The sequence below is a fragment of the Erithacus rubecula genome (genome assembly GCF_903797595.1).
Source record: "Erithacus rubecula genome assembly, chromosome: 6".
In the NCBI taxonomy this organism is placed as follows: Eukaryota; Metazoa; Chordata; class Aves; order Passeriformes; family Muscicapidae; genus Erithacus; species Erithacus rubecula.
In genome coordinates this window covers 6,444,123-6,467,379 of record NC_136688.1, presented here as the reverse complement: position 1 = coordinate 6,467,379, position 23,257 = coordinate 6,444,123, and the positions used below count along the sequence as shown (strand labels likewise).

Below are 23,257 nucleotides of genomic sequence, written 5' to 3'. Positions count from 1 at the left end.
CCTCCAAAATATCTGGCCCTGCCTGTGGTAAAGCAACTAGCACTGCAGAGACCAGAACCTGATAAACATGCAAACAGGAGTCACTCTTTAATGCAAGAGTTGGGTTACTCATAAACATGGACATGCCAAAAAACAAGGAGAATCAAAAACTGTCTTGGCAGCCCCCAGTGCTGCTCTTAACCTGATTTTGTACAGACAAATGCAGCCTTTGTGAAACATATAGCAGTATTTAAAATCAAATAGGAAAAGACAAATATGGAAAGAACAGAATGGAATGAGCAGCTTTGGCAAGCCCAGAACATAAGAATAGTCATTTAGCTAATATTTTGGGTTATCAATTCTAGGGAAAGTTACAAGAATTACTAATACTTCACTGTAATCTCAGTGACATGTAACAGTTGTAGAGTAGCATTTATCTGTTTTGCCCTTTGCCTGTCTCTTATTTCTTCATCTCCAACACCATTCAGAATTTTTCATTCTTTATTATCAGCAAGAGAGGCAACATAAAGGGATACCCCATGAACTGTTGTCTTTTCTGGCATGTCTTGTCATCACTGGCAAAAAACCCACTTGGAAACATGGCTAGGTTTGGAACAGGGGTGACACAAATGTTGTGTTTGTCAGGCAGCTTTTGTTCCAAACAAATATTATTCAGCTGCAATTTGAGCATTGAACATTTCTCACAGGCTGTATGTCAGTGAATGAATGGGGAGCAAAACTGGGAAAGCCACAAGCAATTCATGAAATACTGCAATATTTAAATAGCCTCTAAATTTTTTCACCCTCAAAGGCTCTGAAATGCACTAAGAGGTGGGAATCTACTGTAGCACAGGTTAGCTACATCCAAGCAACACTTCTCTATTCCCTGCTAAGAGACTCCATTCTCTTTAAAACATCAACAAGAAGAACCAACCGGGAATTCCCTAAGGTCAGCTCTGAGGAAACATAAACCTCTAATTCAATAACTCCGCTACTGCACTGAAAAAGGCCTTATTATTGCAACATCCATATGGAGTCAATTGGACATTAATGACTAATCAATCCCTCCCCTTTCTATTCTACTTATAGTGTCACAAGCCATGTTTAGATTAGCCCATTTCCTGCTTAGGATCGCTCAAGATGTCTTTTGTTCTTTCAGGGCTGGCCTGATGGAGGCAGCTTAAACAAACACACGACCCAAGTGGTGCAGGAGTTATAAACTGCCATATGTGAATGAACAAAGGGGCCATACTAAAGCCTTTTGTGGTATTTGTTAATGTTTTTCATCTGAGTTTAAAAAGACCTAATGACTTTGTGGTGAGCTGATGCATGTGGCTCGTGGCTTTGCAAAATGAAGGAAATTCTAGCCAGTTATATATCAGCATATATTTTCCAGAGTGCCTTGTTTTCAGTTTTGGTGGCAGCGAGTTTACTTTTTTTAGTACATTTGTTTTACATATGCAAGCAAAATACTTAATCTCAATTAAAGCACAGCACCAGTTTTCACAGCCATACTCACAACCTGCATATACATCTTTCCCCATTTGAAAGTCTAAAGTTAAAATTAAGAGTGGAATATCTGCTGCGTGTGAAATCAAAGCAACTGTTCTCAGCTCCACCAGTTTGCTCACCAGTCTTTAAAGCTGAATTGTTTGCTGTGCCCTAATAAATACCAAAACAATAATTCTAAATAAGCTGCTAGCACATCCATGCTCCACAGCCAGCCGTGCCCAAATCTGTGCTGTTTAAATGAATTAAAACTGCTAAATGCAGCTACTTGCTTGATGGCTTACACAAACAGTTTAGATTTCTTGACCACATTCTATGGCAAACCTAACCCTCATGGAAACTTGGCATGGACTGTAGCTAAAACAATAGAATGATGCTTTAAATTACATGGGATATTAACTGAATTAATTAGGGTTTGACTTTAGCTCCTGGTGGCTGACATAGTCACACATGTGCTCTAATATAAGAGTTACTCTGCAAAGATCCATGAAACAACTATAGAGAAATTGGGAAGAAGAAGCAGCCTCTACTATAAATTTGGGGAGGTGTTTAAGTGTCATCATATTTTTCAATCATGTGCCACTTGCAGACTTCAAGACCCTTCACAGATAATTAATTAAATGCTAACAACCCCATTCTGACATTAATGTTATTGATAGAAGAGAAATATGAGTCATATTTAAGTTGAAAGTTCTTCAGCCTAAGTAATGATGCCAGAAATAAGGCATTGCCAGTCATCAGATCTAACAATAATCTACATTATACGATCCACAAATATTGTTGTTGTTTCCCTTTGATGTTTTATTTCATACTCAGTTGAGGAAAATAGAGGCCCACAGGAAGGAAAATCATGGATGAAACAGCCCGGTCCAAGAGAAAAAATACTAACAATTATTGTTAGGTATCTGACAAGATCTATGGATTTGATTTTATTTTTCAGAAAAAAACAGCTGGTCTACCAGCTAAGCAATTATTGTTACTATATTAATCACATTCAAAGTCAAAGCAATACAAAGAAGAATGCACTAATCTATTTTACATTAAAATGTTTCCATAAAAGTAACAGCCTTACTGCCAGAGTAGCTGTTATTCACATCATTTCAAGTTTCTCATGACATGAGTGTCACCTAGAACATCCAGAAAACACAACATTAATTTAAAACACAGGGCCTAATTCTACAGTCTTCAGTCATGCTTAAAAGCTTTTCTGTTGAAAAAAGTCCTGTTTGAACAAGGGCCATAGTTATCCATTCATACTTCAGTCAATGCTTTGTTTTGTTTTAAGATGGAGAAATGACAGACAGGAATTAAGGACAGAGAAAGAAGGCAGCCTGACTTCATATGTGATGGATGCATTGTTCAAGGTGTGGCTGAACACTGTTCATTGCTTGCTCACATGTTCTTTGCCAAAACAATGATTTTTAAAAGCCTAAGTACAATGTAGTTTGTAAAAGGGAATTATATTCAACAATGGGAGAGGATTTTACAAAACCACCTCCCTCAAATTACGTGATATTAAGAAATGCAGAATACTTAGCAAAATATTTTAAAAAGTGTTGCAGCCACTGCTTGAGTGACCCATTTCCTGCATTCAGTCTTCAATAATTTGTCACTTTCTGAATGATGCAACATCATTTTTTGTATCAATGCAACTAATTCCTTCCATCCAGTGCTGGCTGTTTTCACTGGTCATATCAGTAATTAGCAAGGAACTGGGACTAGGATATACATATGCCATCTCCTCTTGGCTTTCACATGGGGTGCTGATATTACAACAACTGATAATGTTAGTAAGTAAAATTAGTAAGCAATATGAAGAGAAAGAAGCAAAAGCAGCATGAGCTGCTCTTCAGGCTAATTTTTTAAGTAAGGTAGTCCTGGGCATTTGGGATTTGTGAGCAAAACCAGGAAGATGTTTTTGCAAATATGACAATGGCATATGTCTGAATATGAAACCACATTTATCTGCTTTGGATAAAATACATAGTGTTTGCCATGAAATAGGGGCTTACATGAAAATTTGCAAATCATTCTTTCCTTTTTTTTTTTTTTTTAATTCCTATGAAACCACCCCTGCCAAATTGCATACACAATCATTTATTATTTGCAGAATTTATGAAGATGCTGCAATGCTCACACTACACACTCTTTGGACCACTTATCCTGTGAAATTAAATCAAAGTACAAATTAAGGAAATATTTTCCCCTTGCTACCACATTCTTCACCAGGCACTTGCTTAGACACTTTGCATATCTACATGGAAGAAAGGCAAATGCTCCTAAACATTTTTCTATTTCTGAGATACTGAGGCTACTGAAGGAGAAAATGGTTCGTGTTTTAGACTTAGAAAAATAGACAGTTGTACAAAGAGGGCTTGTTTGAATCTGTACCAATTGCTCATGCTTAGCCAGAATATATGAGGTTCTTTCCTTAGTGTATTCATATTTCTGCTCCACTCCCTGTGCCCAAGGATTTAAGGAAGGAGGGCAAGATTCCTCCCTCCTTCACTCAGTATGATATAATGGTGGCTTTCTCCATCAACTGAAAATTCAATTGTGCCTGGAAATTTTATGGAGTTTCAAGCTTCTTTTGTCATATTGGAGCACTACCAAGAAATCCTCAAAGAAGCAGGACCACAGGGTGTTTTACACCTGGTGGCTGCACATGAGTGTGAAAAAATGTCTTAAACCACTGAATTACTATATTTAATTTTTCAGTCAGTCCACCTAAAAATAGCTACACATACTGACTGATGCTTTCAGCATTTATGACAATAATTTTCTCATGGGCAAAGATTTTCTGTGTAAAACTGCAGCCCACAATGCTTTTTACAGCCACCTTCTAAATTCCTGAAAATAATGTTTTACTATATAATGGAAATTGTGAAAGGCTCTAAGTTATAACTGTGCTAATAGGCACCCCTATGTAAAACTCAGGGCATTGTAAAAGTGGTTGATTGTACAACATCAAAAATCCTAAGTGCAATTTTTTTAAAAAAATAAAGATACTAGTCTATCTTGGAATTCTTGTAGCTTGGAAATGTCAGACAAGAAAGCCTCATATTTAGCAGTAAGGAAAAGATACGTAAGACAGCTGAAAATGAAAAGTTAACAGCTGTGAAGGATACTCAGATTTGTTATTCTGAAAATGAGAAGCATGCTGTATGTTAAATATTAGTGTCTTGAAAGGAATAAGTTTCAATGCTAAGGAAAGATCAGTCCACACACTCCCAGCACAGGTTTTTCAGTTTCCTCTCTAAAATGTTATGGGGATGCTGGAAACAATGAGATGCACAAAGTGGTTGCCATCAGAAAGTGATGGGGTGGTTCTCAAAGGCATCTTATTCCTATCCCACCTGCAGTTGTTGAGTTACTCGAGGGCTGAAGCACCAGATCTCATCCAGCACAACTGAAATACCATGCCTAAGTACTTCATCCCAGATTCCTATCTGTTAGGAGTTACTCTGGAAAATTTAAGGATAATCACTCAAGTATCAGGCACAATCAGATTCACGGATGTTAAAAACGGCAACTACAATTAATGAAGGCCACATTTTAGCATCTGGGCTTATTAATATAAGAAGTTATTTTATCTTTAAATATAAAGATACAATTACTGGATTTGGATTGTTTTGGGGTTTTTTAGTTTTGGGGTGGTGTTTTTGCAATCAAAGGCCTGTAACAAGAATTCAGGGCAATAAAAATTCCAGTACTTGAGCTTACTCTCTGGATAGATTTCTTTGTTTTCAGACAGCTTTCACTGTTTTCTGATTTTCATCTTTCTCCTCTCAACTGCCATAGCAACTATTACAAATATTTATGCACGACAAATTCTGGCGTGGAGAGGAATTCTTTCCTCCGGTATTTACGAAGCACTGTCACAAAAGTGGGTGATGCTTCACCCTGCCTGTGCTACCTGCTGTTTACACCTCTGCACAGGAGGGTGTTAAACAGGTTACCTCACAGCTTTGGATCGTCGTGGCAGCCTGCCAAGGCTGATCTGCCTGAAAATGTATGGTTCCCTTTCACCTGCCTCTTCAGCTGCTCAAAGCCAACCTTTTTTGAAGTGCAGGAGAAACCCTCACCCTTTTGTATAAGCAATTATTTGCTATTGGGTGTATGAGGCTGTTCAGGCTTTGAGGACGTGGTAGAGGTGCTCCTTTAATAATTCACCTAATAGGGGTGCAAAGCCCAGGCAGTGCTCATGATGTCTGCTCTCCTGCCAGGGAGGGAGGAAACAACACTTTGAGAGATGGACAGAAATTGGTGGCAGTTTTTCCTCAGCCTGGTGCTCGGTTTTCTCCTGTTTCTCCCATGTTCCTCCAAGCCTGAACTGAGGTTCAAAATCAGGTTCAGACCAAAAACTGAACTAGAATCTATAACATTAAGCTAGGCCTTATTACTGGAACCAGTCAATTACCAATGGTTATCCAGTTTTCAACTGGCTTGTAAGTTTAGTTTGCTTGGAGCATGGTTCAAAGATACCAGGAACACACAGATAAAGCTTAAATCTGTGTCATATCAAACCATGATTTGATATATAGAAAACCATAGTCTTTAACCCAAGGAGTTTACAAGTTGAAGTAAGAGACAGCAATCACTGAAAGGGAGACACAGCACTAAGGACTCAGACACTAAATCAATTAATTTAAGGAGATGGGCTAGTGCCAATCCCATGCTGAAGACTCTAAGAATTGACTTTACAGCTAGGTTTCATAGAAAAAGTTATCCTCTGGGAGACTTTGAAAAATCTCATCAGTCTAATTCATGGACAAATAAATACACAGATACAAAACAGACAGGCAGATCTCACCATATTATTTAAAACTGTTCCTGTCTAAACTAGCAGACATGGACCTGTACCTTTCAGGTCCATGCTTAGCACACACTGGTAGAATAGTATCAAAAAAAGAAGCAGCAAGTGCTAAACACAAGGTTTACAGAATCAAGAGAACTACAGTGTGGAAAATGTGAATGAAAACATCAAAACAGGACCCAGAACTCTTTTTTTTCCAAATGGCAAACTGTGAGGCCAAATGTTTAATTCACAAGCCCCTGATTCTAAAATATCAACATGAATGAACATGGAACTAAATGTTATGTACTAATAAGTCAATTTCATCTATTTCTATTTGCTTTCTAAAAATTAATTTAGTTTTGCAATGCATCTCATTTTCACTAAGGAAAACCAGACACAGGTAAGTTTTTTCTCTTTTACAAAATCCCACTGTGAAATAGTGGCAAAAGAAGGACATTCAGATGTTTTGTTCTGAGTCTAGGATTCAATCAAGAAAATTTCATTTTAATAGATCCAATTCTTTGGTAAAAATGAAGATCAGGTTTGATGGAATTTGAACCCCTGAATATGACTGCTGAAGGAAACCACAATGCAACCTGAGCTAAGGTAAAATCAGTAATTGTCAACAGGAAGATTAGGTCCACCCTGCAGATTTCTATCTATTAGAAAACAAAATCTTAACACACTTCCTAAAAATTTCCAAATAATTTGACCACAGCCACCAAAACAGAAGGATGCATAAAAATTGAGCACATTTTACAATGCAAAAGAAGCAGCACCATCTCCCAAAAGTGAGCATCTGTGAAAGGAAAATCTTTTTCTAGAACCTGAACAAAAAAAATTTATGCTCATCGTCCAATATTCTCAATAACTGAGATACTTTAGTATTTAGTATGCGAAATATTTTAGTATCACATAGGTTTTCTGACCTGGAATTTAAACAGGGCTTGCCTATGACTGTCAGTCCTGTTCAAGAGAGGGTTTAGCTACAGCTACATTCAAATCTGTCTTGGTGTGTCCATCCCTGTTAGCTACATTTCAGTACTGACAACCTCAAATGCTCAAAATTATGAAGCCACCTACAGAAAGAATTATGTTTCCTTTAAAATGTTGGGTTTTTCTTTTTTTTTTTTTTTTGGGTGGGGGGGGAAATCCTTGTTTAGTTCTCTAATTGGCTGTTGTTCATAATTTTGGATACCATTCACCAAACATTTATGAGGCTTTCAAATAATGTTTTTGAATTTTGCTAACTACAAATGTATCACATATTTTAACATGGCAACTGGGATTTCAGGTAATGATACAAGTCTAACAGCTGTGGATTATTCATCAATGGTGTCACAGTGAGTGGCAATGTTTTAAATACATTTTGAGCATGATTTTTAATATAGTTAGCTCAGTCCTGCTGGTGGCTAAGGAAGTAATAGAAATATTGGTTTATGTCATATTTAATATAGAACTCTTGCTAATGATTTTCAGGCCTCCATTCAGATGACTGTTAGCTCACTGTGAGCAATACAAACTTTGAAGACAACTTCCTACCCCTGAAAGAGCAATTTAAAACCATTAATTAAATCTTACCTTTAATTAATCTTAAAAAGGTTTTCACACACTGGACAGGGACAATAAGCTAAAAAAAATACTCTATACTATTTCATATTTGTCTAATTTCTAAGTTTAAAGAATTTCAATACTTATAATTTTTTACTTAAAAAAATACCTGTAGCTTCAGCTTCTGGTCAATGAGTCAATACCACAAGCACTCCTAAAATTACAGTAAAACATGGTTCTGATCATGTCAAACTCAGATCACCACCATATGTTATAGAAAAGATGTAAGGAGTAGAGAGAAATCATTGCTAAATTCTGTTACAAAGGAATTCCATAAAACAGAAGTCTGCTGATATGTCTTCTAACAAATTACATGAACCTTAAATGTTGTGTCAAAACTATGGGAATCAGGAGCACTTCCCAGATCTGGTCTATCTCAAATGCCTGTTGGGATGGACACACATGCACTGTCTCTGCACACTTTAGTTTCCTATAAAAAATGCAGGTGTGCAGGTAGGCAGGGAGTGAAACTGCACTTCCACACTCAGTTTATAGCCAGAAGTGGGACTAAATTTGGAATCCTTAGCTCAGAAAAAAATCTACCACACCACTGCCCCACCCTTACACCTGCCCCCACCACCCTTTTAAAAGAACGCTCTGCAAATCGTTAATATCTACTCTAAATGTAGTGAAGTCCTAAAATCCTGGTGATGAGAGTAGAACAACCTGGCAGATCTAACAGTCATCCACTCACTCTGTCACATCTGCACCTGGGCCTCAGAGATCTGAATGTACTTCTGACAAGGAAAGACAGGGCATCAAAAGTTGGCTATCAATATGCCACTTCAGAAATCTCTATTCTCTGTTTTGTATGTGTAAAAGCACACATAAAACCACAGAAATTTTAGCTAAAGTTTCCCACAGCAGCCTGCATTCAAATAGTATCTGAAAAAAAAAAAAAAAAAAAAAAAAAAAACCGAAAAAAGAAAGATTTAAAGTAGAAATGACAATAGAGAAAGGAAGGTGTGAAACACACGAAGCCTTTGAAGAACATGACTGTGCCTATTAGGAACCTTTGACATCCAGCTGAGATTGTGACTGTGGCAACACAATGAAATGCAGCAAGGCATTCTTAGAGGGGGTGGAAGAAGTGAAACAAAGCTGGTGAAAGATGTGGAGCACAAGTTTGATGAGGAGAGGCTGATGGAGCTGGGGTTGTTTAGCCTGGAGAAAAAGAGGCTCAGACAGGACCTTATCACTCAGTATAGTAACATGAAAGGAGGCTCCAGAGGGTGGGGATTTTTGTTTGTTTATTTTTGTTTCTTTTTGCAAGGAAGAAGCAATAGGACAAGAGGAAATGTCCTCAAGTTGTGCCAGGGGAGGTTTAGATTTAATATAAGGAAAACATTCCTTCACTGAAAAAGTTGTCAAGCATTGGAGCATGCTGACCAGAGAAGTGGCTGAGGCACCAGCCCTGAAGGTATTCAAAAGATGTAGCACTCAGGGGCATGGATTCATGGTGGACTTGATAATACTAAGGGTCTTTTCCAAATGAAATGATTCTATGATTCTAAAGAACAAACTGTCAAGCTTCATAGTAATCCAGGGCTGAAGTTTGGAAGAACAAAATAGGATCACATATAAAAAACACTGACAAACCTAGAAAGATCTGTCATAGTTTCATGATAACTAGAATCTGGGCAGAGTCTGTAGCATGGCACAGTAGATCAGGGACCACAGTTTAATTGCTGATATTTCAGCAGCACTGTTTGCAATGCACTGTCAATTCCACTGTAAATTATGTTAGGCTGGAAGTGCCATCTCTTAGCCAGCTTGCCAAATATAAGGGGCGAAACTCAGGCTATATTTTGAATGTCTTTTTATTTCACCCAGCTAACATCTAAATTCACCTTGTCTACAATGAGAAGGACAAACAAGCAGCTCAGTTTAGAACTCCTGCCAATGTTTTTTTTTCAGATCAGCAGTGCCATGCACCCAGCATCTCTTTTCCAGAGATATCTCTTGGCTGCTGAACAAATTCTGGAAATCTGAATCCATTCATGAACTCGGATTTCTAATGTGGCAAGGCACCATGCCTCAAAGTGCCCCAGTAGCTCTAGAAAGACATGCACACTGTCCTTAAACTGGCACACATCACTGTAGCTTGGGTTACATGTGGCAAAGCTTCACTCTGCACTATCCAGCAACAGGGGAGGCTGTCAGTGCCACAAGGGGTATCAAGATACTAAATTAAGGATACCAGGAAGAGAATGGATGAATTGAAGGGAATTAGCTAAATCAACAATGGGGTCAGAGGCTTGATGTCATCTAAACCAGTCACAGATACACATCTGTAAATATCCCCTTGCAACTTTTCACCCAAACTGACCAAAAAATTATTCTTCAATGTGTTGAAATATGAAATGTTGCTGCTGGATGAATGTTTCTTTATAAAGCACTTTATAAACAACTGACTGGTCAAAAAGTGCTTTGCAAAGTCCTGATTCCCTTTTTCTAGAAGAAAAAGAATCATTGCCAAACAGCCATCTGAAAGGTAATTTTTACCTACATTCTGTTTGCTATTTTTCTGTTTACACAGGATATAACTGTGGCCAGTCAAATTGTACTAAGGATGAATAAATGAAGCTCATAAATAATAGCTCCCTTAAGTTTACTGATCCTATTATTTTGATCCAAGAAAAAAAAGAAGATCTTGGATCTGTCAGATGTTTGGATATTAATGGAAAAATTCAGAGGTGTTTTAAACTTCCTAAGCCATAACTAAAATTTCAGTTTAAAAACATCAACATTATTCTCAAACAGAAGCAAATTGAGGGGATAAAATCCTGCATAATATTCTATCAGAATAGTGCAATAATCATCTGATAGGTAGGGTTCCTATATAAGCACATGTGCTCCTCTAATGTACCATAGGGTAGAGAAGATCCCAGTGACATCCACTTCCATGGTAGTCCTGCCAGAGACTCAACTCATCCTGATAAACACTGGCTTCCACCTGGGGCTTGAAACATATATACATATAGATATATATATATGGATATAAAACTCTCACTGAAATGAGTGCAGTGAAGGCTTATATAACATAAAAGACCTTTTCATACAGAAAATGTGAAGTATTTTTCCATTATCATTTGATGGCTGCCTATGAATAGAATTCTGCTTGCTAAATCTTGAATAGGTGGTGCACCATGGGCAGATTTCTGAAAATGCTATAACCTTCTTCAAAGCTGCTAACACTAAAAACATGGGGAAAATGTATCCTTCCTGAAATAATTTTCTCAATATCTCCTAAAATTGTATTAAGAGTATAAAATGTAAACACTTATTTGGCAGCTGCTTTGGGGAATGACAGCTGTGTTGAAGAAGGACTAAAAGGGCTTCACAGTCTCCACACTTTGTGATGGACTCACTGAAATCTCACAAATTCAGTCAGAAATCAATCAAGTGTTACCCTGGAATGTAGCATAGGCAGTGCTTATGACACTGGCACTATTTCAGCCATCTCATCCTGTGGTGCAGTGCTCAATAACCCATGGTCAAAATTGCAACTCACCTTCTGCATCTTCTGGCCTTGTAAGATCGATGACACCGGGGCCAATTTTTCCATCTTCATTGGGTTTCCCTGTTAACTGTGGGCCTAAATTTTCAAACCTTGTTCTCTCCTGGAAAAGAACAGAAGGACTCTTAATGCTCCATATAGGATAGTTCTCATTATATGCTAGTGCATATGGGTATGCATCAATACATGCCTTATTTTTCAAATCTGAACAAATAATGAATGCATCTAATTAGAATTTTAGCTCAGGGACAATTTTTTTTCCTGTTTTTTTTTTTTTTTTTTTTTTTTTTTTTTTTTACAGATTCTGAATGTTTGCATTTATGAAAATCAGTTTTAAATGTGAAACATATACAGAAAGTTTGAGATTATTTTGATCTGCAGTGCCATAATGCATAAACGATTGTACATGCAAATACAAAACACTCTTGGCAGCACACAGTGCTGATCGATGCTGCTCACTTTGCCTTTCCACTTATTTTCCAACTTAAACTGAAAAAGACAATCAACATTTGGGAAACATGAAAATTCAGAAGCTGAAAGAGGAGTTTGTATTAAAATGCACTGGTATTTCAATGAAAAAAAAAAAAAGCAATTTTTCCCCACTCTGAGATTTAAGTTTGCATTCATACCTCTGTGAAAACACAAGTCTGAATTTTATGCAGATATTTTCAAAGACAAATATTTGAAGTAAGGAATAATAGAGGACAGAACCAATATTATTTAATCTAGAAATTTAAGTTGTACCTCAGTGAAAAGGGAACTTAAGAAGACAAAAAATGGAAAAAAGAAAAAAAAGGAAAAAGAATGCCCACTCCCAGAAAAAACAGAAAGCTTTTGAGAGCTGGAGACCTCCGTAGGAAACCTGGAACCAGAAAGAGGAAACTGAAAGGTATTTTATGTGTTAACCCTGGACAAGGGCACTCCAAAGGCAGTGTAATATTGTCTCTCAATAGTGGTCTCTGTAGTGCTGTGTATCAGTGGCAAAGTGTTCAATGGTTATCATTAATTTAGCACTCTCATTTGAAGGAACATAGCATGTTTTCCCCCTTGCCTTGTTGTTACCTCTTCAGATTAAACTTGGCATTATGTTGTACTTGTGAATGAATGAAACCTTGTTGTTCATTACTATGAAACAATATTAAATGTCATGTCAGCTTGAATTTACAGACGTGAAATACCAGCTTTCAGCTCTAGGAACAGTTTCTCCATGTTATACTTAATGCATTATGCAGAAGTAGAGTGCTGACTGCTGTTCAGACTATTGTTCAATGACCTAGTTCTGTGCTGTGCATACATGACATGAGGAGAAAACATTGGGAGATTCTCTCCTAAAAGATGGTAGAAACTTGGAAGTGTTCTTCAAGACAAAACATGGCCTTGACTCCTCATTTGCTCCACTTCCAACTGCTTCTGCTTTCCAATATTATTATTTTTCTATTGTCATTGTGTTTCAGCCATGAAACTCCACTAGGAAAAGTGAGAAATTGTTTTGATTCCTCATGCTTTTGGTTCCTTCAGCCATGGATTTTTAAAATTATTCTCTGTTTAATTTGCAGAGGAAAAGAAAGCTCAGTCTGACACTGGATTTGCCACAACATGCAGCTGAGGCATTTCAGGTACTAAATGCATTTCAAAAAGTTCCTCAGAATCTCCCAGTTGTCAGACAAAATAACTCTGCATTTTATACTTGGTTAATTACTTCACTTATTTTCTGCTGTGAGATCCGTGGTTGATGAAGGAGCTTGCATACACAAAGGAACTCGAGAGAAAAGGAAGAGTTACAATAAAATTTGACTGCAGAAAGGCACTACAATACCAGAGGCCTGATATTTTACTGAAAAGTGTTGTGCAATGTAACAATACACCTTAATCATCAAGATGGGATCTGTCTTACTGGTAGAGAGAATGAAAAATAAGTTTATCAAGGATACCGTGTTCCATTGCAAAGGGCTGATTTGCAGTTGAGATAAAAACAAAGATCAGTGCTAAGAAAACAGCTTTTGGCACATTTATTTTCTTTTCCAAAATATTTGCACTGAAAGCTTTTTCTTAAGGATATTAATATAGCACCTGCAGTATTCTTGGAAGAACAACCTTTAAGTGTGTTTCAGAAAAAAGGAGAAATACCTTTCTGCTATAAAAGTCAACAGACCCAGCTACATATCAATATGCACATTTGGAATATCTTTCTAGTCATTCATTCTCTTTGATTTTACCAGAAAATGTTCTGTTATTAAAAAAAAAGAAAAAAAAAAAAAAAAAAAAAAAAAAAAAAAAAAAAAAAAAAGAAAGAAAAGAAAAAGAAAAAGAAAAATGTTTCTGCAAGAATATCAATATTTTGACATGGAAGGAGAAAAGGGAAAATTGCATGATAAGGTTTAGAAACACTAAAATGAAAGCACTTATGCCATAAAAATACCTGCTCTTGTCAAACAAAGGAGCTTTATTTATAGTTATTTTATAACCCACTCCTAATTCATGAGATGCTTTAACAAAGGTAGATATATTTAGGTCTTTGAAATTCCTTTTAAAGCCATTCCTTTGCTTGCTTTTTTCTACTGAAAATTATCATCATACTGATAGAAAAAAAATGGTCAATATTTGCATTGGTTTTACACAAATTCAGAGAACTTGAAAAAATAAGAAAAATCTTCCTCAATACTAAAAATGCATTTATCTAGTAGATGCCTTTATAGTTCCATGAAATACAACAAATTCATATGACATTTATTATAAGAGAAAAAACTTGTCCCAGTAAGCTCAAATCTTTTTAGTAGGATTTGTCTTCGCTCCCATCTTGAACTCATCCTAGAGAAAATAGACTAAAAATCTTTTATAAGTATACACGCTTCCCCAAGTATGACTGAGAGGTAGATTGATTCTCTACTTCATATTCCTAGATTAAAAAAAAAAAAAAGGCATATCTTCATTAAAAATAAATGGTTATACATGAACAAATGTGTTACCTACACATGCATTACATCTGCACACATGTACATCAGCTACTGGATCTGTTGCTGCCTGCCTAACCCCCATTAGTAGCAAATTTTGGTGAGTTTGTAATAAAGTGCACTGCTAGGGACAGTGCAGGTGTTTTCTCTCCTGCAAAAAGCACTTTTGAACCCCTATTTTGAACTTTTTTTTTTCTTGTTTTTGTGCTGGCTATGGAGCTTGTACTGTATAGTTGCTTTGAGTTTTTCCATTTAAATCTCAGCGAAAAAGTTTTAGGATGCAACACTGACAATCCTTTCTCATGACAAGATCACCACAGTCAGTTGGAGTTTGCATTAGGAAATTGAAAGCACTTCCCAACATGAATCAGGTCCTTTGTGCTTCTTTATGCTTTGAACACACAGCAAAAATAATCCTTTCTTCAAAATGAGAAAAAGAAGAGAAAAAAAGAACCTTCTTAGCAGCCAAACCTTAATTTTCCATTCTGTGATATGATTAGGCACTTATTTATGCGTTGTCAGTCACAAACATGCAGAAAACGTAGAAGTTATTGAAAAAATTAAAGTCTGCTCAACTGTCTTGCAGGACTGTTGGTTCTCTAAGTGCTTTGAAATTATGATGTATGAGGTAGATGTTGCATATTAAATAAAGATATTTAAATTATAAAGCCCCCGTTAGTAAGAGCTGATGAATGTTAAATGTTATGAGCCACAAGGCTGTGGCATCCATCATATTCACATATTATCACAGTCAGTGATGGAGCAGCCCCAGTGATGACAGATAGACTGCTAGATAGTTATCCCTTATTTCCAGAGTCGCCAAGCAAGCCTTGCAACCCCTTTGGCATTATTTTTAGCTTTGCATTAAATTAGCAACTTTTCCGTCACGTTCTGCCAGAAAGTATCAATTCTTTCTTCACGTGTGGAAGGTAAAAAGAATGATTCAGTGAAGCAGGGAGTAAAGCAAGAGGAAGCCTTAGCCCCTGCCTCGGCAAAGCTGCAAACTTCAAATGACGAGAAACAAATATAAAATTGTGATCTTGTGAAAGAACAGCAATGAAACAGTAAGCACACAATAATGGCTTTTCTCTGCACTTAGATAAAAGCTGAATTTTTGATGTGCACAGTATATTTTCATAAAATTTTATATACTATGTTTTATACACTTATTGGCTATTCCATAATAATGTGTGTGCTAACAGTAAAATTGCTCTTAAATTTATGTGTGTTATTTATACGTTCCCACGTAACAATGCTTTTTGTTGTAAAAAATATTCTGTTTATTAATGTAACTTTACAACCACTGCATCCAGGATCCGTGGTAAATTAATGACATTTTTATTATTTTATAGTGTCATTAAATTTTTACTGATCACTCCATCAAACAGAAGCAATAAAGGCCATAATGCAAACTGGGACACTTAGATCAGGGGAGCAGGAAGGCATTCCATATAGTCTGAAGCAAACGGCTTGCCATAAATGATATTTATACCATCTTTAAGGATGTGAGAATACTTGGACAAGTTTGGCAAAACTGTTTCTGTAGTACCGTGGATTGTGTACTTAAATAACAGTTTACTTGCCAGCGAGACAATTTTTTTTTTTTCAAACCATATGTGAGAAGATGACTGATTGCATCCATCTCTTGAAAAATAATATATGAAACGTAATAATACACTGGGCACCCCTCCCTTCTGGATTACCAAGACTGATCTGACTATACCCATGCCTCAAATTATTTCAGCATGCTTGCTCTTTCCACATCTGAAATGTATGCTTAGCCTGAAATGGAAAATGGCATGCATGCTGATCGTTGTGTAAAAGATTTAAAATATATATCTTTTTTTGCAAACAAATACTTTTATTGAAGTAGACGTGTTTGGACAATGATGTAATACCTTTATTTCAATAGTCTAGCATGGAACCAGTTACCCAACATCAATTTAAAGAGCCAGTTTCTAGAAATCAGATTAATATGGGTTGTTCACAGAAGCCACAGAACATATGACTGAAGGGATATTATTTCTTCTGGGGACAGTGCTTTAGTTAGAATGACTACAAATAATTATCATGTGTTGTCTTTATGCATGAAATGTATTTCAATTGAATTATTCTATGCTAAACGTTCTAGTAGCTTATTTGCTAACTGTGATCTATTCCCTTCATGTACCATGGACAGTAAACAACCAGCAAACAAGCTAATGCATTCAAAACATAAAAAGGACATTTTCAGTAGAACACAGAGAAAAATTATTCCCAGTTTGAACGAGGAGGAATTACAACTCCTTTTTTCCCCTCCCTGGAAACTCAAGATACAAATGCCCAAGCTTTTCACCTTCTTCTTACTAGTTTTTAACAACTAGGACTGAAAAGTTAAATTACCCTCCACTTAGAATCTTTTGCAACATCTTGGCACAGCAGGGATAATTACAAATTGACTTTCAGCCTTATCTCTGGATATTTCAGTTATTACGGGTGGGAAGTTTAAACATTAACCTTATTACAACAATGTCAATCAACCTACTGGTGTGCAGGCATGCAACTGCTGGAATTCTTTGGATGACAGAGGAGATAAACACAATAGTGGCACTACTGTTACAATTAAAAGCATGGCCCTTGGTTTTGCAGAACTGTGGTGAATGCCTAGGACTCATTTTCAATATCAGCACTGGGAGCTGCTCCAAGAAAACAGCAAAATTAAATTAGCAAAGCAGGCAAACTTACTGTAGGAATGCTGTTATTTTAAGATATTACAAGATACAAGGTGTACCTCTTCCAAGGATTTACAGGTTTTAGGATTGAAGGATATGCTGACATCTAGGATGTTGACACAACCTGCCCTTTCTCTATTTTTTCTCTAAAATATTCAATGATCTCAGGGACCAAGAGAGGCACAGTGAGTGATTTTTCACCCTGAAATACTGCTGCTTTTGAAGGTTTTGCTGGTTTTGAAGGCCCCTATGCTGTTCATAAACTGTTCCAGTAATATCTTAGCATGCTGAATGTACAGCAGGAACCAGCATCCCTGTGACAGACTATAGATTTGCATCACATTGCAGTGCCTCAAAGCAAACAGCTTGCTTGAAAAGATGTGGGGAGAGAGAAGCCACTAGGTCCCCTTTTAAATATATTCTTCCATCTTAGAGCATAACTGAAAAGTAAGAGGTTAAAAGCAGATAACAGGAAATTTACAGTAAAATTTCTTTGCCTGCCTGGCAAGCCTCAGCTGGCTTCCATGTGACAATGTGACATGTGCAGGACCACAACAAGCAGAAAATACTCCAAAGTTGTTCAGAAACAGAATTTCACAGTGATTGTCACATTATGAGGCTTCTTTTAAGAACCAGGTTCTGGAGTCAAAATTGAGAATTGTAATTTCATCAAAATTTAAAGTGTCTAGGAAAAAATTCTAGTTTAGAAACCAGTGGGATAAAGCAAAAAAAAAAAAAAAAAAAAAAAAAAAATCCCCAGATAAGTAAATGCCAGTGCATACAGCCTACTTGCAAACACTGTCTTCAGCTAATTATTTTGGAAGCCTGATTTTAAGGATCAGAATTCCAAGAGCTTCTAGCTAGTGTGAGCAGTAGCCATCTCGATCTTGAACATAAATAAGAAGGGTTTAAATGAATTCTCTGATAATCAGGAGCATTCAGCAGATACTAAGATGTTTATAGACTTCAGTGCACAGAAGCCTGCTTTTACTAGGAAGGGTAACAATACAAAACTATTTTTTTTTAAAGAGGAAAAAAAAAGAAATGATAGCAAATATTTCCACCTAAGGAGAATATTATGCCCTCCTGCACGTGAAATATTGCCATCTCCATAACTATTGCCATGCTTGCAGGCACTCCTAAGCTATGGATCTGCCCTGGTTAGATTACTTTCAACAGGATTACTGCATTTACTGAGCCCCCTTAACCAAATGCTTTATGTCTTTGTTCATATGGTTTTAATATGGTTTTAACCAATTGCAAGGTTATTTATAAGTTTGCAACTCCCCAGTAGTTAGAGTTATGAAGCGTTCAGACTTAAGCATATCCAGTTGTGTGGTAACCCAACTACTGCTTTCATGCGGTTTCCAACTTTTTATTCATGTACAAAGGCATGATGCATGGCAGTGCCTGAGACCATTCTCATTAACTCTTTGTTCCTGCAGCAAACTCAAGGCAGCAGCCTACAGTAAAATGACACACTGGCTAGAAGGTAAGAATTAAAAGGAAAAAAAAAGTCACACCAACTGTGAAGTTCCACCACTGACTAGTCCTTGGAAAACAAAAGGACAATCAATTAAATTAGCAGCTGGTAAATGAAAAGCAAACAAAAGGAGTTACTACTTTACACTCTGCATAATTCTGTGTGAATGCTGTAGAATTCACCAGGGGTCAGAAAGAGTCCAAAGCTTGGCCTGTCACTTGTTCCTTAAAAAGATGGATAATTTTATGACTGTTAATAACATTTGTAGTAACACATGCTAAGGTAATCAAATCTCATGTTCCACAGTGCAACTGTTGAGTCAAAGAGAAATTCCCTCATCCTCTCTGCTGCTCCCTTCCCTCCTGACCAACTCCACAGATGATTAACTGGGAGTCTTCTAGGGAGAGAAGTTAATTTTCTTTTATAACATCACTAAATTTAAGGAAGAACTGGTAAATGGTATAGATCAAATCTATAATCTACCTTGTAATTAGAAGGAATCTGAATGCAACCATTGAAAAAACCCCAACATTTTCTTCTAATTAAACACATACATGTGCATTTTTGAGAGACAGACAAAAATAAACACAAATTACGATTGACATCCACTTCTACTAGGAAATAGCAGGACTGTGACTTGGTTTTTTTTTTTTCTGTACTATAAAGTGACTAATGGAAGCAGTTCAATAGCTACTTATGGACCTTTGGAAGGTTCATTTAAATTTCTAACATTTGATTTACAAGAATAAAAGTGCAAAGATATGACAAAACAAAGGGTTTTTTCCTAGGCTAAATATTACAAAGAAATATATATATTTAAGTATAATTTAGCAGGTGGTTGGACGTTATGGCCTAATTTTCACCAAGTATTTTAAAAATGAGCCATTTAAATGCCATAAAAGTGAAAAAAAAATGCTTTAACCAATTTAGACTATTTCGTGGTTCTGTACATACATCTGCATTTTTTATGCTTGTGACTAAATTTCATTGAAGGTATTCTCATGCATTAGAATCAGAACAGAATTTGGTTACTAGCTCAAAACTGTGAATCTCCTTCTCTCTTAATCACCTAGCAATATATTCCAGGCTGAAAACCCAGTTTTAGCAAGAAGCCACAGCAGTGAAACAACCAGTAAAACTATTCTAGGTTCAGCACAACAATGTTTTTGGAATGGAAAAAAAAAAGTCAGAAAAGAAGTCACCAATTTCAATTTCACTGTGGTGTTCTGCAAACCTCAGCAGCACAAAGCTGTTGCTTTCAGCTGGTATCCACACAGGGAGCTGGGACAATACAGATCTTTTAAAAAATTCAGGAAAACACACATCCAGACAGACATGTGCACGTGTCACTAGTCAAACACCCTCAGAAGCAATCTGATGCTCTTTTGTGAATTATATGCAAATTTAGCATATATAAATAGATGTTTATAAGTTTAATTTTAAACCTGTAAAAGCTAAGAGAAAGACAGATGTTGTTCTCATAAATGCTTCTATTCCATCATTTTCACTGTTTCTGATGACAGGCACATGCCAGAGTTTTGGACACCACTGGATAATGCTGGAAAAGCTTTGATAAATATTGACTCCATGATGCAATAATCAATTATCAAATCCCAATAAATGCAACTTCTCCTACTCAACACTTGGCTAGTACTTATAAATGTATAAAAGCAAATATTTCAAATATTCTATTTGCCAGTATTTTTTCAATTGAGGAACTAAACCTAGATGCATTTTATCACAGCAAGCTTTGAACATGAACAGTATTGTATATTGTAAATGTAGGTTTGAGTAGCTCCATTAGGGTAAACCCTCCAGGGCTTTGGCTGTACAGATATTTAACCCCAGACATCACAAATGAGTCACTGGGGGCCACCCCTTTTGTTTACCTCTAAAAACAACACCAGCCTCTAGATGTGCCTGTTCCATCCCCTGTTCAGGAAGACACCTGAAGCAGTTTAAATTGGAGATGCAAAAGACACTTGGGCTTAAATGTTCATATTCATATTTAGAATTAGAAATGCAATCAAGGCAGTTAGTAAAATCCCACCAAATGCTACTGTTTTCAAGTATATGCCTTGCCTTGTGCTGGATGTAAATATATAATTGCATACCATGCATAAAAAGATTAAGTAGGCTTTTTCTGTACTTATCAAGATGATTTTTTGGTAGCATTTTAAGTACACTTTTTCAAGGTTGCATTTTATGATTGCTGCTTATACATTGCTCTGTTTATACTCAGGCCTCTTTTGTTTTCTTCAGAGAGAAGAGGATCATATCACCAAGGTGTAAGGCTGGGTGACAATGGAACAATGATAATAACATCATTATGCAGTGTTTTGTCTCTTGTACCTCCATCACTGCCATGTTTTTCTGTGATTATTTCAGCCTCAGGAAGAAGTGCTGCTTACTGTTTATGTCAAGAAGGCAAGATTACTGTTTGCATTATTACAATATCAAGTATGATGCACGTAATGCCTGTGATAATATAAATGCACCCCTCAACTAGCTCCTGTCTTTAATCTTCATGCAACTGGGAAAAGAAAGAAAAAGGAAAGGAAAAAAAAATAAAAAAGAAAACAAAACAGTGAGTTGCAAATTCTTGCAGCCTTGTATAGGCCTTAATCTTGTAAGGTGCTAAATACTTTCACTCCAGTCCAACAGAAGCCTCAAGGACATGGATAATCAGTACTTAACTCCAGGGGAGTCTATGAAGAATGGACTAAATGCACTTGGCTGAATCAGTGCCAAAGTGTGGAGTTCTTATGTTTATACAGAATCTGAAAATAAGAATTAAACAAGTTTTTTCCAGGCTCAAAAAGATGCTTTATCCTTCTTACTCTTTTCCCTTTGAGACAGGTAGGTTGAAGACCTTCTGGTACAAAGAACAAAACAACAGATATCCAAGAACACAGTCCTGCAAGGATGTATGTGAGCAGACAAGACCTTGCATTAACAATGTCCTGACTGAAGTGAAGGAACAACTCTGCCTCTGTGAAATTCCTATATTTACTTACTGATCTCCCTAACACAATCAGAACTAATTTATTCCTAATTTATGGGGTTTTTTTTAAATTTATACTCAAGGCAAAAGCAGCCCAAATTGGATTTATAGACTATGAATTCACAGTCAGAGAATGGTTTGAGTTTATCTAGCTCTAGTTCTAACACCTCTTCCATGGGCAGGGATAACTTCCATTAGACCAGGTTGTTCATTCACCAAACCAAAACAAAACTCTTAAAAACAAAAGGCAACTGATAAAGCAGGACAAAGTCTCCCTTTGGGATATCCAACCTGCAATTGCAGGCAAATATGGACTTCCTAGAAACTGGGAGAGATACACATGTCTTGGAAAGAGTAGCACTTCCATGAAGGAATTATGAACCAAAATAATGACAGAGGACTTTGAAAGGATAACTGAAAGCACTGCATTTTTTACCATGTAGAATCCAGGAACTCTTGCACCTGAAGCCATCCTAAATGCAAAATGTATGGGTGGAAAAAATCATGTGTTTTTACTGCTGCAATATGCAAAGAGAAAACTGCTAGTCTATAGCTAATGCCACCAGCACAAATGCATTCTCTAGCTTTTCATTTAAAGTAGAATGATTTTATAAACCTTCCTTTGTTTTTATCATGTAAAAAATTTGCCTCAAGTTTCCCAGATAAGATATCCATTAAGTACTCTTCAGCTCCAGGCAACAATTACAATTTAGAAAATGCTTTTATACCTTAACAACCAGCCTTGAATGGGTGTTTCAAAAGTAGTGGTTTCACCCACAAATTAGCCACTTACATCCCACTTAAGACCTATTTTTGACCTCATCTTCAGGATAAGCATAAGATGGGTTCTACTCCATCTCTCTGCATTTAAAATGCTCTTTTTCTCTCTTTTGCCCTATCCCTTTTCTCCCACTTCATTTGACATATATGGAAAAGTTCATGCAATTCACTGAAGGAACATTCCAGCACCTCATTCCAGTGGAAGATTCTTTGCTGTTCTGTGGATAAATACAATCTTTAAGAGGGAATTTCCTGTCTCATATTTTCCTTACTCCTTTGTATACTTGTATACTTTATAACTGTGATCATGTTTTATAGCTCTGTCTCACAGGAAAGAGAACAATACTGTTCTGGGGAATCAATCAGTATTTTGGAGCTTTTTACTATGATATATGTAGACAATTGCAGGAATTACCACTGCTCATCAGTAATACCCAAATAATTCTAAAATGGAGGTTGGATCCTCAGGCACAGAGAGGGGAAATTATTATCTTCTGGTTACCCAGAAAGTCAATGATTAAGCTGAGAGCTGAACCCAGGACTTGTGCACATTAGGCCAGTCCACTGGCTGTTATGCCACACTGCCCCTGCCATAAATCTGCTTGATGGATTTTTCAGTCATGGAACATTAAAGGCTCTGCTCTTTTCTAATGAATATGTTTAAAGAAAACAGTACAAACAAAAGCAAATGTAACACCTAAATTATCTGAGACATCCTGCTTTAATGTCACATTTGGATAAAGGATTTCCTACTGGAGACCTGTGTACTCTTACTGAAAAATGTTTTAGCCAGTACCACTAGCTGGCATACTGGTATCTGTGCCTGAAAACAGCATGATCAGTTTTAGGTGGTTAAGAACAATCTGAGCCAACTTTTATATTATGACCAAAACCTTGGCAGTGCAGCAGCA

At 36.7% G+C, this 23,257-nt stretch overlaps 1 protein-coding gene across 11 annotated transcripts in view; it reads right to left on the bottom strand.

The window, feature by feature from the left end:
* SOX6 (SRY-box transcription factor 6) overlaps nt 1-23,257 on the bottom strand; it is a 369,092-nt gene that overhangs the window by 21,340 nt on the left and 324,495 nt on the right. For all 11 annotated transcript variants that reach the window (XM_079307926.1, XM_079307922.1, XM_079307919.1 and 8 more), the window contains one exon: nt 11,412-11,520. In XM_079307926.1, coding sequence (XP_079164052.1) covers nt 11,412-11,520 — 109 coding nt within the window. The remainder of the gene's footprint in view (nt 1-11,411; nt 11,521-23,257) is intronic.